General features: G+C 39.6%; 1 protein-coding gene across 6 annotated transcripts in view; it reads left to right on the forward strand.

The window, feature by feature from the left end:
* Nucleotides 1-21,507, forward strand: part of MAP3K7CL (MAP3K7 C-terminal like) — an 83,721-nt gene extending 62,214 nt beyond the window's left edge. For all 6 annotated transcript variants that reach the window (XM_019654972.1, XM_019654973.1, XM_019654969.1 and 3 more), the window contains 3 exons: nucleotides 1,076-1,137; nucleotides 10,944-11,059; nucleotides 20,355-21,507. In XM_019654972.1, coding sequence (XP_019510517.1) covers nucleotides 1,076-1,137; nucleotides 10,944-11,059; nucleotides 20,355-20,535 — 359 coding nt within the window. In that variant the 3' untranslated portion in view covers nucleotides 20,536-21,507. The remainder of the gene's footprint in view (nucleotides 1-1,075; nucleotides 1,138-10,943; nucleotides 11,060-20,354) is intronic.
* The last annotated feature ends 710 nt before the right edge of the window (nucleotides 21,508-22,217 follow it).

Raw genomic sequence — 22,217 nt, forward strand, 5'->3', positions numbered from 1 at the left:
CCTCACAGACAGTGCCGTGTGAGCTGGTGCATTGTCGTGATGCAAGAGCCATGACTTGTTGGCGAAAAGTTCAGGGCTTCCAACTTTTTCACGCAGCCTTTCAGCACTTCCAAATAGTAAACTTGGTTAACTGTTTGTCCAGTTGGTAAAAATTCATAATGAATAATCCCTCTGATATCAGAAAAGGTTAGCAATATCATTGCAATGAGTTTGCAAACTTAATTGTCAGCCCTCGTGTGTGTGTGTGTATCACTTTCCTGTATATGATATATAATATATATATTGGTTTTGGTTAATGTAGGAGTATTGAAAGACAAGTTTAATGTAGGAGTATTAAAAGACAAGCAGTACTTTTTTTTAAAGATTTTTTTTTATTGGGGAATCGGGGAAGGGGAACAAACAAGTTGCTGTCCTTTTGTTCTTCAGTCTAGTTGTGGAGGACGTCGCTTCACTGGCCCATATTGGTATTGTGATCATTGCACTTTTCCCGGCTGAGGCAGATTGGTGGCCGGCCATTGGATGGCTGCTCACAGTGGCTTTTGGCAGCTCACGCTGACTGCTGGCTGCTCACGGTAGCTTATGGCAGCCCACTGCAGCAGGGGCTGCAGCCTACGCCTTCACGGCCGACTCATGGCAGCCCAGCTCCAGGTCGAGCTGTTGTTCACCATCTTAGCTGTAGAGGGCACAGCGTCACTGGCCCTAATGTGGGATCCGAACCGGGGCCCTGCTGCTAAGAGCTGGTGTCCCAAGCCAACTCTTAACCAACGCGCCACTTGGCCGACCCACAAGCAGTACTTCTTAATTGGAGAACTACCAGAGAACATATGAGGATTGATATCTTTTTGCAGAATTTTGGTCCAGCCAACTAAGCACTCCATGCTTCTGTTTGTACCAAAAATGAGTGAAATTGTGTTCTGCATTCTACCTGTCCCCAACTAATGTGATGAAAATAACTAAAGCAGTAGATATGGATGGTTTAACTGTGCAAGCCTAAATAAAGGTGGTTTAGCAGCAGGAAAACGCTTGTGAGAGAAAGGGCTCTGTAATGAAGAACCATTTTATTTTCATATTTCAGATGATACACCTCCTGAAGACTCCATTCCTCTGGCCTTCCCAGAATTAGACCAGCAGCTACAGGTAAGGATTTTCCTAGTCTCTCTTCTTTGCTTCTTAGTTTCACGAAATACAGTGAACTGAGGAATGGCTTACTTGAGAAAGCCTAGAGACAGAGAGCAGGGAGCTTGCATGCCATCGAGGTTTGCATTTCTAGAGCTCCAAAGTCAGGCTGAAGACCTCGTGCAATGCCCTTGTGTGGTTATCTGGCTACGGCACCAGAATATTAAGAACTTAGGGTATAAACCAGCTCCATGTTTGAGGAGTCTGGAGCTGGGAAGAGGGTTGGTCCCTGCTTTCCTTTCTGTGGATGACTCCCAGCCTTGCAGTCTGGGCCCATTTGGGGTTAGTGATTTAGTAATAAACTGTACTGAGGATACGTTCACATGTGCCAAGACTTCAGAACACTTCCTTTCTGTACGCCCCCCCCCCCCAGTTCTCTGACAGCGTTGAATAGAATATGGTTATTTTATGTAAAACCTTCTGAGTACTGTCTGGTTTGAACCATGAGAAAGACGTTTCGTGTGCATAATTAATGGGCAATCTATGAAGGATATCCTATTTTAATACACCTGAATTATTTGAAAGGAGCTAATTTATGACATTTTAATTTTCATTGGATGATATATCGTGATTCCAGGCAAAGATGGCTTTAGGAAGAGGTTCAGCCTAAAATGCCTGGATACTGGTCTTGGGTCAGATGTTCACTGGAGTACTTCCCTGTGCAGGCACGTTTAGACAAGTCTAATAGGGTAATAGGGGTTTTGAATCCTGTGCACAGAATCCTGTGCACAGTCTGTGTTTAGTCACCATATTTTCTTCTAAATATTGGTTTTGAAAGCCTTCAGGAGGGGTCTGCAACCTCTACTTCCCAACAGGCCCTGACGCTCCCTGTTATCTTGCACCCAGCAGCTTGTCCCATCAGTGGGTATGCGTGGTCTCCTGAGGTTATTTGGGTTTGGGATCCCAGGTCCTGAACAGCCCTCAAGGTGGGAAGAAGCAAGATGGTGTCCCTTTTTGTTGGCTCCAGTTCTTGTCTCAGTCGCCAGTGCTGAGAACCTGGAAGCTGGTGCCCCACTGCTGGGGTGGCCTCTAAAAATCAACCCAGCACCACTCAAGTGTGACCGGGCCTCTTAGCAGAGCCCTCATTCTCACCTCTGCCACAGTCCTGGGCATTGTCACAGCCCTCCAATAGAAAGCCTGCTCAACAGAGCTATGTCAATTGTGTAGAGATTATAGAAGATTGTCCAGAAGGTGGAAGGGTTATACTGAGGCCCTCACAGACAGCTCAGTCCTCTTCTAAAAGTTCTCTGAAGCCATTGATCATCTTATCTCCCTCTTCTCCTGTGCCCCACCAGGGTCTCAACCCAGCCAGCTCTCCTGGTTTCTGATATCTAACCATATCCCCACACTATCTCTTCTCATCACCATGGAGATCAGCTCAGCTCTGTCATCACAGAAGGGCTATGTATGTGCTGTTGGTGGTGTAGTTGGGATTGTAAAATAATTGTATATTTTTCCCCATCACTGTTTTATTTATTTTTACTCCATGATTTTACTGTTACCCCAAAGCTATTTTATTATCATGGAAGTTAGATGAAAATAAGGAGGAAACATGTTTTGAAAATCAAATAGTAAAAGCATATTCAGATTCTTGTTCCCCCATCAAACTGTGGACCATTAATTCTACTTTTTTGTATTGGCAAAGAATTTTTTTCCTTTGGGAACGTTAACACTCTTTCCTGGCTCACAGATCATTCTCCACAGGATTCATAACACCCCTGGCAATTGTACAGATAATTTTTCTGTTAAAACGTTGCAAGATCCATTTGAATTTTATAGCTTTAATTCCACTTGACATATATTAGAAATTGTCTATTTAATTATTCTAATCCGATGAGACCATTTCATCCTTATTGAACTTTAATGAGTTAGGCTGCTTTCTGGCTCATGGGTTTGATCGTCCCCCACCCTTAAAATATGGTATTGCTTTCCCTCTTCATGAGCAGAGAGAACATTCCCAGCATTACAACTCAAAGCATTTAAGTAATTGCTTGTTTGTTGGGTGAAGGATATGATTGAGTTTGTTATAAGCATTTACCAGTTGTCAAGCCATTTGGTTAGTTTTGCCACTGTCTAGGGCTGTTGCCTGTTACCTTTATTCTACACTTAGGGCATGAGTGACTAAAAACCAAGATGGCAGGGATTGAGAGGGGAAAGCTAACATAGAAATCTACATCTAAAAGGAGATTTTTGTTTCCATGCTTAGCATAAGCATATAAATTTAAGCCATTCTGCAGCAGGAAGTCTCTGTACTGAAAGCAATGAAAATGCTTTATGTACAAGAGGAACAATCCATTTCATGGGGCAGGTCATCTTCACCGTCAGTCTCATGTGCTTTCATCACATAGTAACGGCCCTTGAGAGTTTACCGACCATCATAATCCTCTGCGGAAGAATAAAAGTTAGGAAGTGCCTTGTGCTTGTCACTATCTGCTTGAGGAAGAACGGACTCTTGATTATCTCTACTGGAGCCTTAAAAACTGGCCTAGTGAAAACTAAATGATGCCAGGTGATTACTGCCCACCCTACTGGCTGCATACTCTTAGATTTAAATCCCACCCATGCACATTGAATGCCACTGGGCAAGGGGTGTTTCCCCACAAGTGATCTCATTTGACCCTTGCAGCAATTGTATAAGCTGACTATTATGTCTCCACTTTAGAGATGAGAAACATGAGGTCAAATTTCGGTCTAAATAAATTTTCTAATTCAGATGAGATCTCTGATTCTGGATCTAGGTATCCTTCTTTCCCTTAGACCTTTTGTGGAACCTATAGACTGTTTAAATTATTTAATAGGTGGAGTTTTTTTTGTGTTTGTTTCTGGTTTTCAAAGTTGCTATAATATGGTTATAGAAGAACCTTGTAAAATCTCTTCTGACTCTCCGATATCCATGACACATTCTGTTGTCGTTTATAAAATGCAGCTATAAAATATCTATTTGGTAGATACTCTATCACCAATTTGACCCCCAAGATTTTTCTGTTGCTTTGCCAAGAATGTGGACATGTTTGAGCATGTAATTCGTGGTGCGTCTATTTTCACAGAAGCCAAAAAAAGCCTTGTGCAAGAATAGCAGTGACAAACATTTCTCTTGATGTCTCTATTAATGCAGAATGTTGGGCAAGAGACCTTGGGGCAAGGTAGGTGTTAAAATGAACATGTCTTGATGATGTTCATTTGTGGGCCTGAGGCCTCAGCCCAGGGGCAGATGGTAGGTTGATTCTATTTTGTGCGGATTCCTTTCCTGGAAATTGGTTTCTAAATTCTCCATGCCCGTTATAGGCAGTGTTTGGGTGGAGCTAGTTTAGACCATACAGTCAAAAAGAAAGGAGGCCCAATTTTATGTCTACTTCTAAGAATGAATGAAAAATCATTATTTTTCTTTAGACCTCAGTTTCCTTCTTTTGAAAAAGAGGTAATGACAGACCTCCCTCTCATCTGAAGGATGGCAAAATCCTTTAATAGGCCCAGGGTCTCGGTCAGGACCAAATTTGTCTTCAAATTTAATAATGTTGTTATGTTTCGGAGATCATGGTTTGACCTACAGATGATCCAAAACTAAGCTGCAGTGTGGTCTTAATTCTTAGCAGTGGAATGCGGAATATGTTTTCACAATCAGGTAGAGGACATGCTAATGAGTTATTGTAATAAACTTCCTTCCCTAGTGAAATTCTTTATTGAATGAAATACTTAAGGGCTAGTCATTGATAATTATATGTGTAAAACGAAATAAGAGAAGCATCTCTTTGGAGATTTTTGTTAGGGGTAGAGATTCTGATGCCCTCTTCTTTTCATTAAGCTAGGGTACTTGGCAAACAATATAACTTTTTATTTTTTTTTAACCAAATTGAGCAATACTTTCAGCTCCTCCTGAAGTCCTCCCATCTAATCTGAGAAGACAGTGACAGGTGTCCCTGTGGCACACATTGAACTTGCCTTTTCTCAGACAGTGTCTGGTAAGTCCAGAAACTGATGTCACTTCCACAAATAAACAATCCGTAGCTTCAGTTGTGTACTATAATATCTTGTTATCTGAATAGTTTCTTCAGGCACTTCTTTTAGGTTTTGCATCAATGTATCGCTTGGTATCCAGGAAAGGAAAACAGTAGAAAATGAAGGTCTTAGCATTCATTCCAGAATTCTTGAACATCAGCTGGAAATGCAATTAGGATATAGCCTGATACGAAACACTCAAGATGTCTGCCATTTTCTCGCTCACACACAAATTGAAAAGTATTGTACAGTGCTCTTTGGCTGCTGTGGCCACAGAGAAAATATATATAGACACTTGAGAAACCCAGTGGTCATTAGGATATGCCTTGTTGGAAAAGTTTGAGACACTCTTGAGTTATCTCCCTTTAATATTGCTAACATCGACAGAAATGACTTAAATATCCTTCATTCCAATGTAATATAATGTGTAAGATATGTCATATGTTTACTAGTGCTGACTTTGACTGTAATGTAAATACTATAGAAATGTCAGTTCTGAAAATATTTTTTAAATACTTAAAATTTTAAGATAACAGAGTTTTCAAATATTGCAGTTAGTCCTGATTATGTTTTCCCATTTAGTTTTAACAAATTATGCTTATTAATTTTGGGACATTAAAGTACAACATAAATTTAAACCAGACACTCCCCCCCACCAATAAAGGTAACAGTGAGAATCAAGGCATAAATACAAAGTCTGCTCAGCAACCGTAGAATATTTAGCTTCCTAAATATATCTTGTGTGTGGGAAGCTGGGAGAGGAAAATTAAATTCTTACATTTCTGAAGTGGATGGGACCAGTAGTATTTGAAGAAGCCAAGTAGAAAACGGAAACGCTTAAGCTGGCTTTGCCCCTTGTGGAGAGATGCTTGGCTGGGTCCTTTCCCACGGGGCCCTTTCCAGAGGACTGAGTCCATTTCGGGAGGAGCTTGCTATAACCTGATGGCCCCGGGCAGAGAGCGGAGATGGGCTGGTGTGGCTCAAGCTGGCATTCTTGGAACAGGAGCCTGTGGTTTCTCTGTTACTTCATCTTGTTAAATCGGTCCCGATGAGTGGGGTGGATACCAGAGATAGTAGTCGCTCACCCGCATTGCCTTGTAATTAAAGCCCTTGCAAGCTCTGTCCTCAGACAGCAGCTGGAGGAGGCGGAGATGGAGGAAAGGGGCTGAAGAGGAAGTGCCCCCTCCCAGGCTCTGACCTCACTCAAACCCCAATCTGTGTCTTGGAAAAGTGTTTCAAAGTTGGCTTGAGCCACTCTTAGGGGAATGTCTTAATTTAACCTTCTGGGAACTGGCTGTGTTGTGAGTAGAACAGATATGATGACATGGGGTACGTCTGAAAAGTGTTCTGTGATCCCGCAGCATCCATGCGCTAGTACAGGAAGGTACCTTTGCCTCGTCATTTTCAAATCAAGTGTCTTTGCATTCCTTTTCCTTGGAATATAATGTTTTATTCTTTAAGCAAGAGTATGTGATAAACGTATCCAAAATATGGGAGGATGTAGTGTAATCATAGAGAAAGTAACAAGGAAATGTTCTCTTCTGGATGCAAAAAGAAATTCACTGTCAGTAAGAAGAGTTTAGTTATTGCGTGTCCATTCCCAGCATTGGATGATAACTCCAAAAATCTCTTGGACAAGAATAGTTAAAATTAAGCAATGAGAAATGAAATAAATGTAAAAGTGTTAATTCTTATTCCAAGAAGTTATAATAGATTTTGTTCATCCAGTTACCACAGGCATTCTTCTAAGTTATTTTTTTAGTTTTCAATGTGAACATGTGTTAAACAGTATCTTAAACCCATGTGTAGCCAATTAATTCATGAGTGCCAGTGTTTTAAATGTCCTATGACATAAGCTTACTATTAGCTCCATTTTTAATTGGAAACTTGATTCTCGTGCTTGAGTTTTATGAGTCTATTTCCTCAGGCAAAAGCATCAATGAACACTGTTGGTCACACATTGTCTCTTATTTTAAGGGGTTTTAAGAAGGTGTGGACCTTAAGATGCTTCACACATACACACAAGCACACAAACACACACTATATCACAAAGCAATCAGAGTGTTCTATGTCGTACAGAACTCTATAATTCTACTTTTTATATTGGGTATAGAACCTAAATATCTTAGTACTCTCATTCACCAGAATTCCTGTTGAGATAAGAACACATGTGTTTAAAAAGTTCTGTGGTGAGTTTCCTGGGCTGGAGTAAATGTCCAGGGATGTCAAATGCCTTCTAAGGATAGTGGGTCCTGTTGACCAGAGGGCCCTTTGATTTGTCCAGCAACATTTGGGGTTACCGGTGAATGGCTCTGGATTATAAAGGGGTGAGAAATTTTAAGGAGAAATTTCTTAGGGAGAAAGGTTGGGTGCAAATGAAATGGGCCTCAGGTGGGAAATCCTGGTAGCCATGCTTAGTTACAAGATGAGCTGGGAGCAGCAGAAAGGTTTAATGATAAGTTTTTTGCATTAATTCTTTTTGTGTGTGGTAAAAAACATCATAGAAATTTTACCATCTGAGTCATTTTTTTCTGGTAGGATGTGTTTATATCTACATGGTACATTTTAACGATCTTAATTCATTTCATTTCTTAAGTGCACGGTTCAGTAAATACATTCACGTTGTTGTGCAACTGATCTCCAGACCTTTTTCATTTTGCGAAACTGAAACTCTATGCTCGTTTAAACAACTCCACATTTCCTCCTCCCTCCAGCCCCTGGCAACTAATAAGACAATTTTACAATGTGGTGGGTTGTGCAATATAACTTCTGTCTTTGCTTTAAAGAAATCTGTGTTGCTCTCTAATGCTTTCATGAAAATTGGGAGAACTTGAAATGGTACTGAGTTTATATGTCAGATTGGGATGAAGAGAAAGCTTGAAGGAGCTAGGGGCTAGAGTGACATCTGGAATCCTTTTGCTCCCTGAAATACTGAGCATTAAGTATTTTTGGCTTGTTCTTTTTTAATTGGCACTACTTCTTAATTATGGGAAATTTTGAAATATTTTTATGTATAAGTAGCGTGATTATTCCTGCTAAGAGCATCTGTGGACACTGACTATATCTTGAAATATTGCCTATCCTCATATATCATTAGCATGATCACGCTACCTATATATATATATATATATATATATATATATATATATATATATATAATAATAATGTCTTCAAATTTTCCACAGTTAAGAAGCACCAATGAAAAAACAACCAATGAAAAAATTCTCACTTAATAAAAAGCCTTGCAGGGTGGCAAGCTAAGAGAGGGAAAGACGCCTCCCTCTTCTTAAGAAAATTATCGGTGTAATTTTCAGTTTTCCTTCTTAATTCTAGCAGCAAAGGACACTTCTCTCTTTATATGGCTGCTCTCATATTTATCCTCTACTGCACACCTTTATACAGAGTCATAGAATCTTTTGGGTGTCACATACGTAACTATGCTGAATCGTGGTTGAGGTACCTACATGTGACAAGTTATAGATTGAACCGAGTATAGCTTATGAGTGTTCATAAGGACAGGAAATACCATGTTTTGCAGTGGATGATGTGCACTTTTTAGCCCAAATTTGTGAGGGAAAAATAAGGGTGCTCCTCTTACATGGGTAGTACTCATTCCGTATCTTTATAAATGTTTTAAATTCTTTTATTTATGCTTAAGAGTTAAAAGTATAATCCTACAAATCAATAACGATATCCATATGCAAAATAAAATACCCTGGAATATGATAATCGGTTTTGTTGAACTTATGACAAACTTGCAGTGAAGAAGAGTTCTTGGCCTTCTATGATGCATAAATATCGTAAATTTGTTACCGGTACATAAAATTTCTTGTATCTGTTCTTGTGTTTTGTCATTATTTGTTACATAAAATTTCTTGTACATAATGTTAAAAAATGAATGCTAAAATTTTTTTATAATAAAAAAACCAAGTACCTACATGTAAACAAATAAAAATTTGAATTAAAAACTTAAAACGAAAGATTTTTTCCCCTGAAAGTTTGGGCCAAAACGTGGGTGTGCTTTATACACAACAAAATATGGTAGGATGCATGGAGTCTCAGGACCTTCCAATAGGCAAATCCTTTAACAAGGCATGGATGATTTAATAGCAGTTTGGCTATGGTGCCCAGAATAAATTGCTTTCATTCTCCTTACTGTTATACCTGGTAATTTGCCGGTGTAACAGGTGAGAATTGATGAGGGGTGATGATTTCAAGGACACAGATGTGGAGGAGCCAGGGATTCTGGATTCTTTTGGCATCAGCTTTATCTCATGGGATGGGTTGTACTGTACTAGTACTGGGTGCCACTTTGCCAGGTATTTCTATGTAGAAAGGGGTAATGGTTCCAACACGTTGACTTTATGCTGTGAATGTGTTTGTAAGGCAAAAGGGAAAGATGCTATATAATGTAATTATCAGTGGATTTTCCATGAATTAGAACACAACAGATGCTCTACGTGAGGTAAATTTCCTCCAAATCTATTTCGAATTTTATTTCCTTTAGAAGATCTCTACTCAGAGGCCTCAGGATAAATAAGAAAAGTCATCTCATCTATAAATTAGACAATAAACTTTGTAGAATTTCTATTGCATCCTGGGTGGGATCGCTAAGTGTGACACCCAAAAGATATCTGTGTCCTTGAGAGGAACAAGTAGTAAGAAATTCATTAGTTCTCAATTAACTAATATAAAATTAGTGAGAATGTGACCTAGTCAGACACCTACCTTACATGTATCGACTACCGTGAAGAAAGGATTAGACTGAAGAGCCCATTTAACAATGAAATTGTATTTTTCAGATATTATGTAACATTTTCCTATAAATAATTAAAAAGGATGCTTAAAAAAAAACCTCCTTAAATGACTATTAACTAGCGTTGCTAAATGTAATGCTTTTAATAACATGTTGCTAACTAGAAATCAGAATTATGGACTCCTGAGCTAGTTCTTTAAAAAAGAATTTCTAAAAGGAGGATTTTCAACAAGTTACAGTTTAGCAAGTCTTGCCTGCTGGCTTCCATTCCCTCATGGATGGGAGAAAAGCAAATGATTCCATGCCCTCACATCTTACAAGCATCGTTTTGCTGAGGTTTGGTCTTTCATATGGTTTGTTAATCCTTGCAAGCATCACTCCCAGCTCTTCTCAGAAGACAGCCTTTCTTGTAGGGCTACTCCACTCTACAAGGTGAGGCGATGCCTCTGGGCCGCAGGACCAGAAAGCATTTCAGTTGAAACAGACAACTGACATATTTCCTCACCGCTGCCCTTCTCCAAAGCAGAGATCAGGACTTGTGGAGAGAAGCGCAGAATCGTGAGGAGACCTAATTTTACTCGAACGCATGGCATGTAACTGACATGTAGTGAGTGGGTCTCTCAGCTCTGGCTCTGGCCTGAGAATGTCAGGGAATGAGCCTGGAAGATGAGCGTGGCGGAAGATCGGTCCCCCTTCTCGTTTTTCAGTCAAGTAGAATCAGCCCAGTTCTGTCCCGTGTTGACTGACAATGCTATTCTCGTGCAATAAAAAAATCTCTCTCTTGGGCCGGCTGAGTGGCTCAGTTCGTTAAGAGCTTGCTCAAGAGTGTGAGCTCTGAGGAACAGGGGTTCGAGTCCCGGCTGAGCTTAGCAGCCGCTGAGCTGCCAACAGGTGGCAGGATGGCTCAGCTAAAAAAAAAAAAATCTCTCTCTAAAGAACATCAGCAAAGCAAAAATGGTTGGTAATTTATTCTGATGCAAGAAAATGGACTGATTCCTTCTTGTTGTTTGTGAAGCCTCTGCCGCCTTGTCATGGCTCCCTGGAATCCATGCAGGTCTTCAAACAGCACTGCCAAATAGCGGAAGAATACCATGAGGTCAAAAAGGAAATCGCTCTGCTTGAGGAACGCAAGTAAGTACTGAGCGCTGTCCACTGTCGACTGGTCATGGAGGGGTGGGGGCGGGGGAGTGTGTGTGTGTGAGGAGGCGCAAGTAGGGAAGGGACGGGCTGAGTGTGCGGAGACAGGTAGGGAGAAGGCAGGGGAGGAGAACCCACATTCCAGGGTTCAGAGTCACCGGGCCACTCCCATGTGTGCCATGTTTGATTACAGAAATGATCCAAACAGCACTGCTGTAGGTTACATGCTTTATGAGTAGTGAGAGGAACAGCAGGAATACTTCCTTCCCCAAAACCTAATTTTTAGTAAGCAATTTTAGCTCAGGAAATTAAAAATGCCAAAATAGCACCGGGAGCCATACTACGTTCCCAGTGAACTTGCCCAGAAGACCCGGAACACTTAGGCTGGGGGTGAATTTTGATGAATGCTTATATGGTGGAGTTCCCACATTAAGTAAAGAAGCCACTGTGAGGCTCTTTGAAATCAGGTAAATGTATACTTGACGATGGAGGAGTAGACCATCTGCATTTTATAGTCCAATAATCTGAGTAAGTTGATCTTGATAGCTTCTATTATCATTAGTGTTCAGCCGCCAGGAATCATAGTTTTATTAATTAAAGCACTTGAATTTTACTCACTCATAACTTTCTGTTTCAGAATTCTCCTCCTTTTTAACTGAACTCGGTTCTGCCGATGTTTACCCCAGTGATCCCTATCCTTTCATACTTTAAAAGCATCAGACACCTTTCTGTCATAGCCTGGTCAGTTTGTAATGATACATTTATTAGGGAAACCTTTCATTAATGTTTCCTCCTGCTGAGTGGTCAGTGTCCGGCATCATTCACCATTGTTTTGCTGATGTCCAGCACAGTCCATAGCATGTCAATGCTGAATAAGCTTACGTTGAATGAGTGACACATAATCCAAATGCATTGTCTGTAACTTGCTGCTTCTCTCCTTCCTCCTGCTGGAGTGATCTATGATATATATTCATCACTGAATTTTTAAATCAAAGCAAGTGAAGCATATTTTTGTTTTGAGAAATTTATGAAATTCTTGGAACTCTTTGGAGACCCCCCCCACCACCCCACACCCAGAATGGTGGTAGGACAGAATAACATGGTGGGGGTGGTATGCATTTTGGGGCTAGACTCCTGTACTTACTGTAAGACCTCAGTTACCATGTTACAAGCCTTTTCTTACTTCCTCCTTTTGTTGTATTTCAAACATAAGATCATACCTAGCTGGACTTTGGGTTATAGGGGATAAAAAGTGTTTATGAGATCAGAAGTACAACTTTATCCTCATATGTCTGAGATTTTCTTTTTGGTCTGAGAGTTTTCCTAAATTGATTGGAGTGTGCATATTGCCCATTTATACCCCATCTGAGTCCTAAGAAAAGTTTCATAAAGGAACTGAAGAAGCTTATTAATGACATGACCAATGGTGAAGTTAAAGGAAGATTTATATAATCTGTAGCTTACAGATGTCTCTTCCAGTGTGTGTGTATGTGTGTGTACACTGTGGTGTCACAACAGAAAAAAACAGGCGATTATGTATTTATTTGTAAACTCTTTAGCTTGAATGTCCTGGTTGACCTTGTTGTTTAAATTAACCAATGTATGGCTCTTTATTTGTGGGGGGACAATGCAAGACTCATCCACTAAATTATATGTTTTATAAGTGTAAATTTTTGTATATGGCATTTAAAAAATATGATAGGATAATGATATGAGAGTGACTCATGTAGTCTTTGATTGAAACACATTCCTGCTGCTTGTGTTTAGAGCAGTGATAACTGTGGGTACCACCACAGTAGTAAAATAAGAAAGGCAAAGTTGACTTCTAGAAAGAAAGTGGCTTAAGAGGCCAGTGGATATACTTTTTACAACCTGCCAAACCACAAAGATGCTGGCCAACCCCCCGACTTAGCTACTCATAAGCCTTCCTAGGTAATTGGCTAGGTGTGGGGCAGAGGCCGAATTCTTTTATTATTATTTTTTCTTTCTTTTTCATAAAGTCTTCCAAATTCCTTCTTCTCCATTCCTGCTTCTGCCATTTGGAATCGGGACTTGAAAAATCTCGGTCAATGTCATAGTATAACCTGTTCCCTGACTATGGTTTCCCATTGCTAGAAAAGGATACCCAGTTCTTGTCCCGGATTCCAAGACCTACCTCAGGATGGCCTTAGTGCCTTTGTAGAATGTTTGCTCTGCTCCCTTGTCTTGAACTACCCTGGACTATTCACGTTCCCGCCTCTGCACCCTTGCTCTCACAAAGCTCAAGGTCTGCAGTGCTCCTTCCTTTCAGCTTGCCCAAGGCTACCCTTCTTGAGGAAAGCTTGGCCCATAACCCTGCCCCAACCATCCTGCAGTGATCAGCTCTCTTCCTGAACAAAGGAAAATTCGCTGCAGTGATTCTTTTGGCACATTTTGTAGGCTGCTGCTCTCAGTAGTTACCCATTTACGAGTAAATTTATGTCCTGTGTTTCTGACTGTGTAAGTTCCCTACAGACATGGACACCCTTTAACATCTCCTTGTATCCCCATCACTGAGCAGGGAGGGGCACCTAGGGTCACATACGAGTGAGGGGCTGATTACAGGAGATAGGGACATCCTCTGTGTACACGTTTTATTTGTAACTTCTGTGGCGTATATTTAGCTCAGGATCACTGAGCTAAATTGTTAAGCTGGGAAGTATGGTTATATCTTCTATTTTACAAATGAATGAGGTTGGTCCTCCAAGGGTATATATTGGTGATCATTGTTTTCATTAACACTTGACTGAAGCGGAAGTTCATTTTGCAACACACATTTTCCTGAACAGCGTTTGTTTTCAAGCAAGATAATTTGGATTTGACCCAAGTAATTGGCTCTTTGTTTTTTTGAGGATTTGGATGAAAATCTTGTCCTCATCCTTTCATAAAGTGTGGCTGATCCGATTGCCTCTGGTGATGGGCTAGTGTCAGCTAGGCACAAAAGAGAGATGCTAGCGCAGGTATTTTGGAAGAAGCGTTTTTCTTTATTGGAGTCACGAGGGACCAGGTGAAGCTGAACTTCCCTCGCGTCTCCAGCTGGGGTCGCCCTGGATCAAGTTTGGGCGACTGCAGAGGAGCCAGGAGAGTTGCTTAGAACTATTATTTTAAATTGTGTCTATTGGTTGGATAAAGAGAATCAAACCTTTTCTAGGATTATAAACCCAGCATGGAATGAATTTAATTTAAAGAATCACTTCTGGGTTATTAACCAATAATGTAAGAAAAGCTTATTCTTACTTTCATTGGAATTTTTTTTTCTTATCAACTGAAAAAAAAAAGCCAATTATGTTGAAAGCTTTAAAAAATTACCAAGAATTCTGACATCTTTACAGAACCCCTGCTATCATTCTGCCTTTTGTATGTGAATAAATACTTTTATATAATTACGTATATAATAACATGAACTATGTACATGCTTTTTAAAATAAATATAAGCTTTTATATAATACATATCGTTTTTTGTGTATATAATGGAAACGCATGGAAGTGAGATATAGACGTTTTATTATTTTTGAAATTTATTACCGAATTGTTTTACAGGAAGTTTTAAAAGTATACAATTAAATGACAATTAAATCTACAATTAGATTTCCAATTAGTAAAGGTTGCTTTGATCCTGATAGAGTATTTTATCTTGTTCGAAGGAGAAACCACTTGTCTGTTCCTAGTACGAAATATTGTGCTAGGTGCTGTGGCGTTTAAAAGATTGACTTAGAATGTAAGAAAAGGTGACAAACTCTTAGAAAAGTCAGGTTAAAAAAATGGTATGTAATTAAAAAAAATAGTTCAGTGGTTTTCAGCATACTCACAGAGTTGTGCAACCATCATCACAATTTTAGAACATTTTCATCACCCCAGAAAAAAACCTTGTACCCTTGACTCATCACTCTCCGTTTCTCCCTCCCCACTACCAGCCAGCCTCTGGTAACCACTAATCTACTTTCTGTCTCTATGGATGTGCCAATTCTGGATATTTCATATAAATGGAATCAAACAACATGTAGTCTTTTGTGACTGGCTTCTTTTACTTAGCATAATGTTTTCAAGGTTCATTCATGTAGTATGCATCAGTATTCATATCCTTTTTATTGCTGAATAATATTCCATTATAAGGATAGACCACGTTTTATTTATCCATTTCATCAGTTGATGGACATTCTAGTTGCTTGGCCTTTTGGCTGTTATGAATAATGCTGCTACAAAATCCATGTACAAGTTTTTCGGTGGACATATGCTTTCACGTCACGTGTGTTGTGTACCTAGGAGTAGAATTGCTGGGTTGTATTTTAAGTCAATGTGTAACTCTTTGAGGAACTGACTGTTTCTAAAGTGGATGCAGCATTTTATATTCCCACCAGAAATGTATGAGAGTTCCGATTTCTCCACATCTTGGCCAACATTTATAATATCTTTCAGATTATAGCCATCCTAGTGGGTATGAAATGATGTCTCATTGTGGTTTTGAGTTACACTTCCCCAATGGCTAAAAATGTTGAGCCTCCTTTTCATGTGTTTTTTTCTCATTTCTTTGTCTTCTTGGAGAAATGTCCATCAGCTCCTCAGCCTATTTTTTGAATTGAGTTATTTGTCTTTTTTATTATTGAGTTGAGAAAAAATGTTATAGAATTTTAGTGGGTTCATGCAAAAACATCAGAAAAGAGTTTCCATATGGAAATACCAGAATCAACGTCAGACATATTTTCATGTCTTTTTAAAATACATAAAACGATGAATGGGGGAGCAACAGCCTCATTGAGGGGAACATATAAAGATGAGGGAGAAGGGAACATATGTAATTTTTAAAAGCATAGTCTAAGAATAGCCCTGTTTTGATTTGTTTTTAGTCATGGTATTTAATTTATTCTGAAATTTCCAGTGACAAGAGATTTTTATGTTTGGCTAGAAGTGTTTATTTCTTTAGGACATTCCCAAAGGCAGAGGTTTTTAATCTGTGTTCTGGGGAACCTCTCAAAGATTGGAAATGGAGAGGTGTCAGGCAAGGGACTGTATAATGGCCAGGCAGAGAAATCCATTTTATCTGTTTTATTTGCTTCAAGGTATGATTTTCTTTGAAAAGGACCCCACGGCTAGGAAACATTGAAAACTAAAGCTCACTATTATATTCCAAGCATATTTTCTTACAAATAAGTACCCAGCCCTCCAAAGTGAGGTTTTCAGTGTCATAAAGAAACAGTAAATGGAAATATTACCCCACGAGTGTTTGCAGGGTATATAGCAACGTGACGGGAAGTTCCGTCCTCTTTCCTAAGATGTCTGATCTAGTGAGATGCCCTGTGGGTGCAGTATAGGATTTCACCTCATTTTCCACCAGGGGAGATTGCTTCCTGAGACTCACCTGGCGAGCAAGAATCCAGGACAAATCCTGGTTTGCAATAGGATTTCAAAAACCCTTGCTGAGCGAAAGAAAGAAGGACCAAAGAACTGTCTTGGCGCCTCACTTTGCTCAAGGAGGCAGAGAGAGAGCCAAGGGGATTCTTTCACTTTAGGATTTAGTTTCGTGTGAAATCCCAATATGCCAGACTTTTCAGGCTGCGAGATTACACTTTCCATTAATGCCCCCACTCATAATGGTCTGGGCCTTTTGTATCACCTAATTACATGAAGTCCAATCTTCTAACTGAAATTTCATTTCTAGGTGTCTCTTCGTCTAATTCTCTCCCTGGAACCACATGAAAAGGGACAAAATATTTCCCTCTCTTCAATGAGAGTGTCTTTCAGTAGGTCTCCCTCTCTGAGGAAAGAGGCTCCAGTCTCCAGGGGAGCAGAGGGAGGAAATTTTACCTTTCACCTTAGTCCTGTCTCAGGATTAACACTTTTTGGGGTGATAGTGGAAATCTCCATTTTTTTTAGAGTAATGGTTTTTAATCGGGCCAATTCCTCTGTGTCCCCTTCACCCCCTGGGATATTGGCAATGTCTGGGGATATTTTGGGTTGTAATAATGGGGTGGGGAGAGATAATACTGGCATCTAGTGAACAGAGGCCAAGGATGCTGTTAAACCTTCTATAAGGCCAATGTATAGGACAGCCCCCAACAACACAGAGTTGTCTGGCCCCAAAGAGCAATTGTGCCAAGGCAGAGGAACTCCAGAGCAAATCTCACTTTTCCCCACAAGGGTATAGCGTTGCCTTTGGTTTCCAAAAAATAAATAAATAAATAAAATACATGTATTCCTTATGCGTTATTCATTTGTAGGTCTTCAACACCACAGTCTAGACTGTGCTTTGGAAAGTCCACTTCAGTAGCATTCCTTCAGCTGCATGAAATGAAGATAGACTTTCACATGCTTTTTTTTTTTCCCCCCACCTCCCCCACATGCTTTTTTAAATTTATTTTTTATCCTAAGGCATTTGCTCCTTCTCTCCTGTGTATAAATGCTTGTACTAGAACACACATCTCTCAAGAACCAACAGTGCAGTCTATATCACTGCTTAAAATAAAACTCTCCCTAGGATGAAGATAGAGTTTTATTATATTATCTAGAACTCTTTAGCTCATTGGGGCCAAACTGTCTAGGATTTTGTCTTTTCCAAAAAAAGTCTTTAGTCAGTTTTGAAAGTCCCAACAACCATGGTAGTGGTCTTTCCGGAAGCAGGGACATCTTTGTCCTAATGATGAATCCGTGTCCTAACCTCTTAGAATACAAAGAATCTCCTTCATTGTGGAATCAGTTTCCACAAAGTTTCAAAGTTCTCTTTACCGGTTCACTTGGACTTCCCTTTCCCCCATTTGTTTTAGCAAATAAAAGCTTTTTCAGGTATGTGGCTTAGGATGTGGACAGCAGGTGATTTATGGGGGACCTGAGGTTATGGCTTTTTCACTGGTGAGGTACCTCATGTAGAAAACTAGGTTCTTGACTTCAGAACTAAGATTCCTCTAATGGTGGTCTTCTCCCCCCATATCACACTATCTAGAAGGAAATGATAGAAATGATAAGCAAGAAGTCAAAGGCAAGACTGCATTCTAGCCAATTATAGATATTGATTTGTTCCTCAGATCATCTATTTATAAGATTGTCTCTGTAGCTTGATGTGCCAGGTTTAATTATGAATTGTTAATGGATGAACATAAATATGTCTATATAAATAGTTCTCAGACAGGAGACAATAGACATTTTGACAGTATTTGCTGAATGTATGTATAATTGCTCATCAAATACATGAAGCTAATTTAGAAACCTATCAATTAAGTCTTCCTGATTCCAGTGAGGAAGAAATTAATATCGACTTTATGCAATGCAAGAAGATTAGGTAATCATGACCATATCTTTTAGTTGTAAAATCTGTGATTTATTTTCTCCACCAGTCAAAACTACTAACAGATGTCCTTGGGAATTTTAAATGAGATCAGCTATGGACCCAGGAAAGTAGCCATTGTTCTATCCAGTATGGCCAACTCCCTGGCAATGTTTTGAAAGCAAAACTCTATTTCTACCTGAATTATACTCATATGTGTGACACAGTTAATTTGAAAGGAAAAAAAAGAACAGGATTAGATAATCTGATGGGTGGAGGGTTTAGAGGCCTGTTTCATATTTTAGTTATATAAGTTTTACTAATCAATTTCTTTAAAATAGTTACATAAGGGACTTTACTAATATTTAATTATCGACATTTAGTGCTTCAACCATGCTTATTTGACAAAGAGCCCTAAACATTTGCTAAGAATATTTCGACATCTGACTGTTTCTTACTAGCTGTATGACTTTTTCAATTAAATTATGCATTTTGAATTTCTATTTCTTCATCTTTAAAATATATTCTACTTGACTCTGAGGCACCTTCCTCTCCAGTTACTTGTTCAGTAAGTATTTATGGGGAGCCTTTATATTGTAAACGCCATAGATGGTCAAAGATCAATAAGAGTCCAGAGGAAATTTGTGTGTGTGCATATCAGTGTTCCAGATTATCTTCCTTTTGTCCCTGTTGTATCTGTCAGGCTCCATTGCCCTATCTATTCCAGTATTTTCCTAAGAACAAGGGTACTCTCTCACTTAAACACAGTACAATCATTGAAATAAAGAATTTTAGCATCCATATGGTGCTATTCTAATTCCCAGGGTGTATTTAAATTGCATCCATTTCCCAATAATGCCCTTCACAGCTATTTTTCTTTCCAGTCCAGAATTGCACATTGTTTTACTTTCAATTCTCTGCAGTTTCTTTAAATATAGAACAATTCCTAACATTTTGAAGAGCATAGGTTAGCAATTTTGTCGAAGGTCTCTCCATTTGATGTTGGTGTGTGCACCTGGGGCAGGAATGCCACAGAAAGGTTGCTGTGTTCTTGTTGGTGCCTGTGATAGCTGTTTATCTCATTACCCGTGATATCACTTTTGATCACTTGATGGAAGTAGTCTTCCAGGCTTCTCTGCACTTTTCCCTACAGAGAAGGAAGAAATATGACATACCCTTACATTGAGGCAAAGGCGAACTCGGATCTAGTTTAGAATTAATTGACCCACATACGGGCAGTGGACCTGTTCTGGGTTGTCATGTTTATGAAATACAAACATGGACTGCAAATCTTGAGCTCCTTATTATGTGTATTTACATCAATTAATTATGTACAAATATGTACTGAGAATTGAATCTGTTTAAGGTGTTATCATGACAAGTTCTCTCCAATAACCTTAGCCGCTTCCTGAGTTCTAGAATCAGGCCAGCGCCAGTTGTAGATAATTGTTTCATTAATTAGGGCTGCAAGATATGTGTGTAAGGACTAGGAAGAGACATGGAAAATTATAGCTGCGGGAAGGAGGTGGAATTCTGGAGTTCAAATAACTATTAAAGATTTGTTCAACTGAGAAGTAAAAAACAAAGGAAGATAACTGAATTTGGAGGACAAAGATTAGGTAAGGGACAAGCATCGTTCTCCTACCCATAAGACAATAGAAAGCATCTTAAATTATAAATGGGTTATTTTATTTTCCCCCTAAACTAGGTGGAATTTTTACAATTTGCTGTTGTCTTAAAAAGATCTCCTTTGTTGACTCTCGAAGGATTTATTGAGCATTTTTTGACGTATGTGTAGTATTTTCGATGTGTCTGGTTAGAGATGCTAGAATAAAATAAGGGATTGAAAACTCATGAAGCTGGCAAAATCCAAGTAAGTATTTGGTGGCAAGTGGAGACGGGTAAAATTTAGAGGAGCACAATGGAACGTGCTGCTTCCGTTATGCTCGTACTGTACAATTTAATTCGTTTGCATTAAATTTTGTGCTTCTTCCTTGCCCGCTCCCAACCCTGCAGAAAGGAGCTCATTGCCAAGCTGGATCAGGCGGAAAAGGAGACGGCGGACGCCGCGCAGCTGGCCCGGGAATTCGAGGCCCTGACGGAAGAGAACCGGTCCCTGAAGTTGGCCCAGTCACAATGTGTAGAGCAACTGGAGAAGCTTAGAATCCAGTATCAGAAGAGACAGGGCTCGTCCTAACTTCACATTATTCAATGCGAGCGTAAGACGTTGGTGACTGCTATGTGCTGGCCAAAAGATTTTTATTTTGTAGGGACAGTGAATAAAAGAGATCACTTCTCTTTATTACCCACATGGCAAACATCTGTAATGAGTTTAGTGCCTGCTAGATCTAGTTTGAGAGTAGGGATATTTTATTTTAAATAAGATAATTAAAGCCAACCTATTACCAGGATGTTTTCAGAGATCATCATTCATTTCCAAAGGTTTTTTTTTTTTTCTTATTTAGGAAGACATGATCATACTGTACATCAGGGTAGAAAATGATAAAAATAGAATATTGACTGACGTCGCTAAGAATCATAAACAAAATTAAGCCGTGAAACAAACCAGTAAGATGCTCACTGCAGTTCCACATCTGTGCATTTTTAAATTTCACGTCTTTGCTATTTCAACTGCGTTCAAATCTGAACCGTCAGAAACTTCTCCTCATATATTTATGTTCACCAGAGTTAGATTTAATCCCCCAGTGACTGACTGTACTAAGAATAAATGGTCATATATCATAAAGCATTCTCATGAAAGTATTAGCAGAAAGCATGTTTGTGCCAAAAACACATTTGCCAGTGCAAACTTGCTGTTGTAATAAAAAGCAGATAAGGCCACATTTTCTTCACGCCACGTTACTTCCCAGTAAACAGCTCCGCCTTTGCTTGTGTGTGTTCTGGGGCATGGGGAAAATGGAATAGAATTGTTTAGACATTACTTTGGTGAGTTTCTATGAAAACATCAGTAAAATTATAACTCTGACTTTGTTTTGGATTTAAGGAGATGTTTCGGATTAGTAATAACTACGAGAAATGTATGACTAAATTCAGGATTAAAATGAGTTCCCCCTTGTTCTTCCTATCATTATATTTCCCCGAATTGATCTCTTTGTTTTATGTCCATTTCTATTCATGTAACTTCTTTTTCATTAAACGTGGATCAAAACTGTCAGTCTGGCTTTGCCCCTTTGTTAGGCCCCCTTATGCTGAGAGTTGGAATTGGCTATCCCTAGTCAGAATTCATTCTTAGTTGCGTTTGCATGTGCCAAAAAAGCAGCAAAATCCCTTTTCTTGGAAAGACTGTGGTTTCTCATATAAACAGCTCACCTCTAATATTGAATATGATGCATTAGCATCTTAGGTATTTGCCCAGAAAACATAAAAGAGAATAGTTGATTATAAAGGGGGGGGGGGAAATAACCCCAATAAGATGGCCTGGGAAACACCAGTCATTATCAACTGGTGGTGATTTTGTGTCCAGAGGACGTTTGGCTAAGTCTAGAGACATTTTTTTGTGGATGTTGTTGTCACAACTGGGATGAGTGGGTACTACTGAAATCTAGAGGGTAGAGGTCGGGGATGCTGCTAAACATCCAGCAGTGCCCAAGGCAGCCCCCCAACATCAAAGAATTGTCTGGCCAGTGGCGCCGAGGCTGATGTGACTTGGGCTAGGCTCATCACCAGCAGCTTGGGCAGATGAGAACAGGGAGCACTTCTCAGGGCTCTGGATTTCTTGCCATGTGGTGTGGAGTCCATGAGGTCCGTCAGCATCCTGACCCTCAGTTTCCTCATTTGTAAAATGAAGCTTTTCCAGAGATCTCAAAGTGTAAAGGTTATGTGAACCTATCCACCCTTAAGTGGCTTTAACATTTGACC

This window comes from Hipposideros armiger, unplaced genomic scaffold, assembly GCF_001890085.2.
Source record: "Hipposideros armiger isolate ML-2016 unplaced genomic scaffold, ASM189008v1 scaffold_233, whole genome shotgun sequence".
NCBI lineage: Eukaryota > Metazoa > Chordata > Mammalia > Chiroptera > Hipposideridae > Hipposideros > Hipposideros armiger.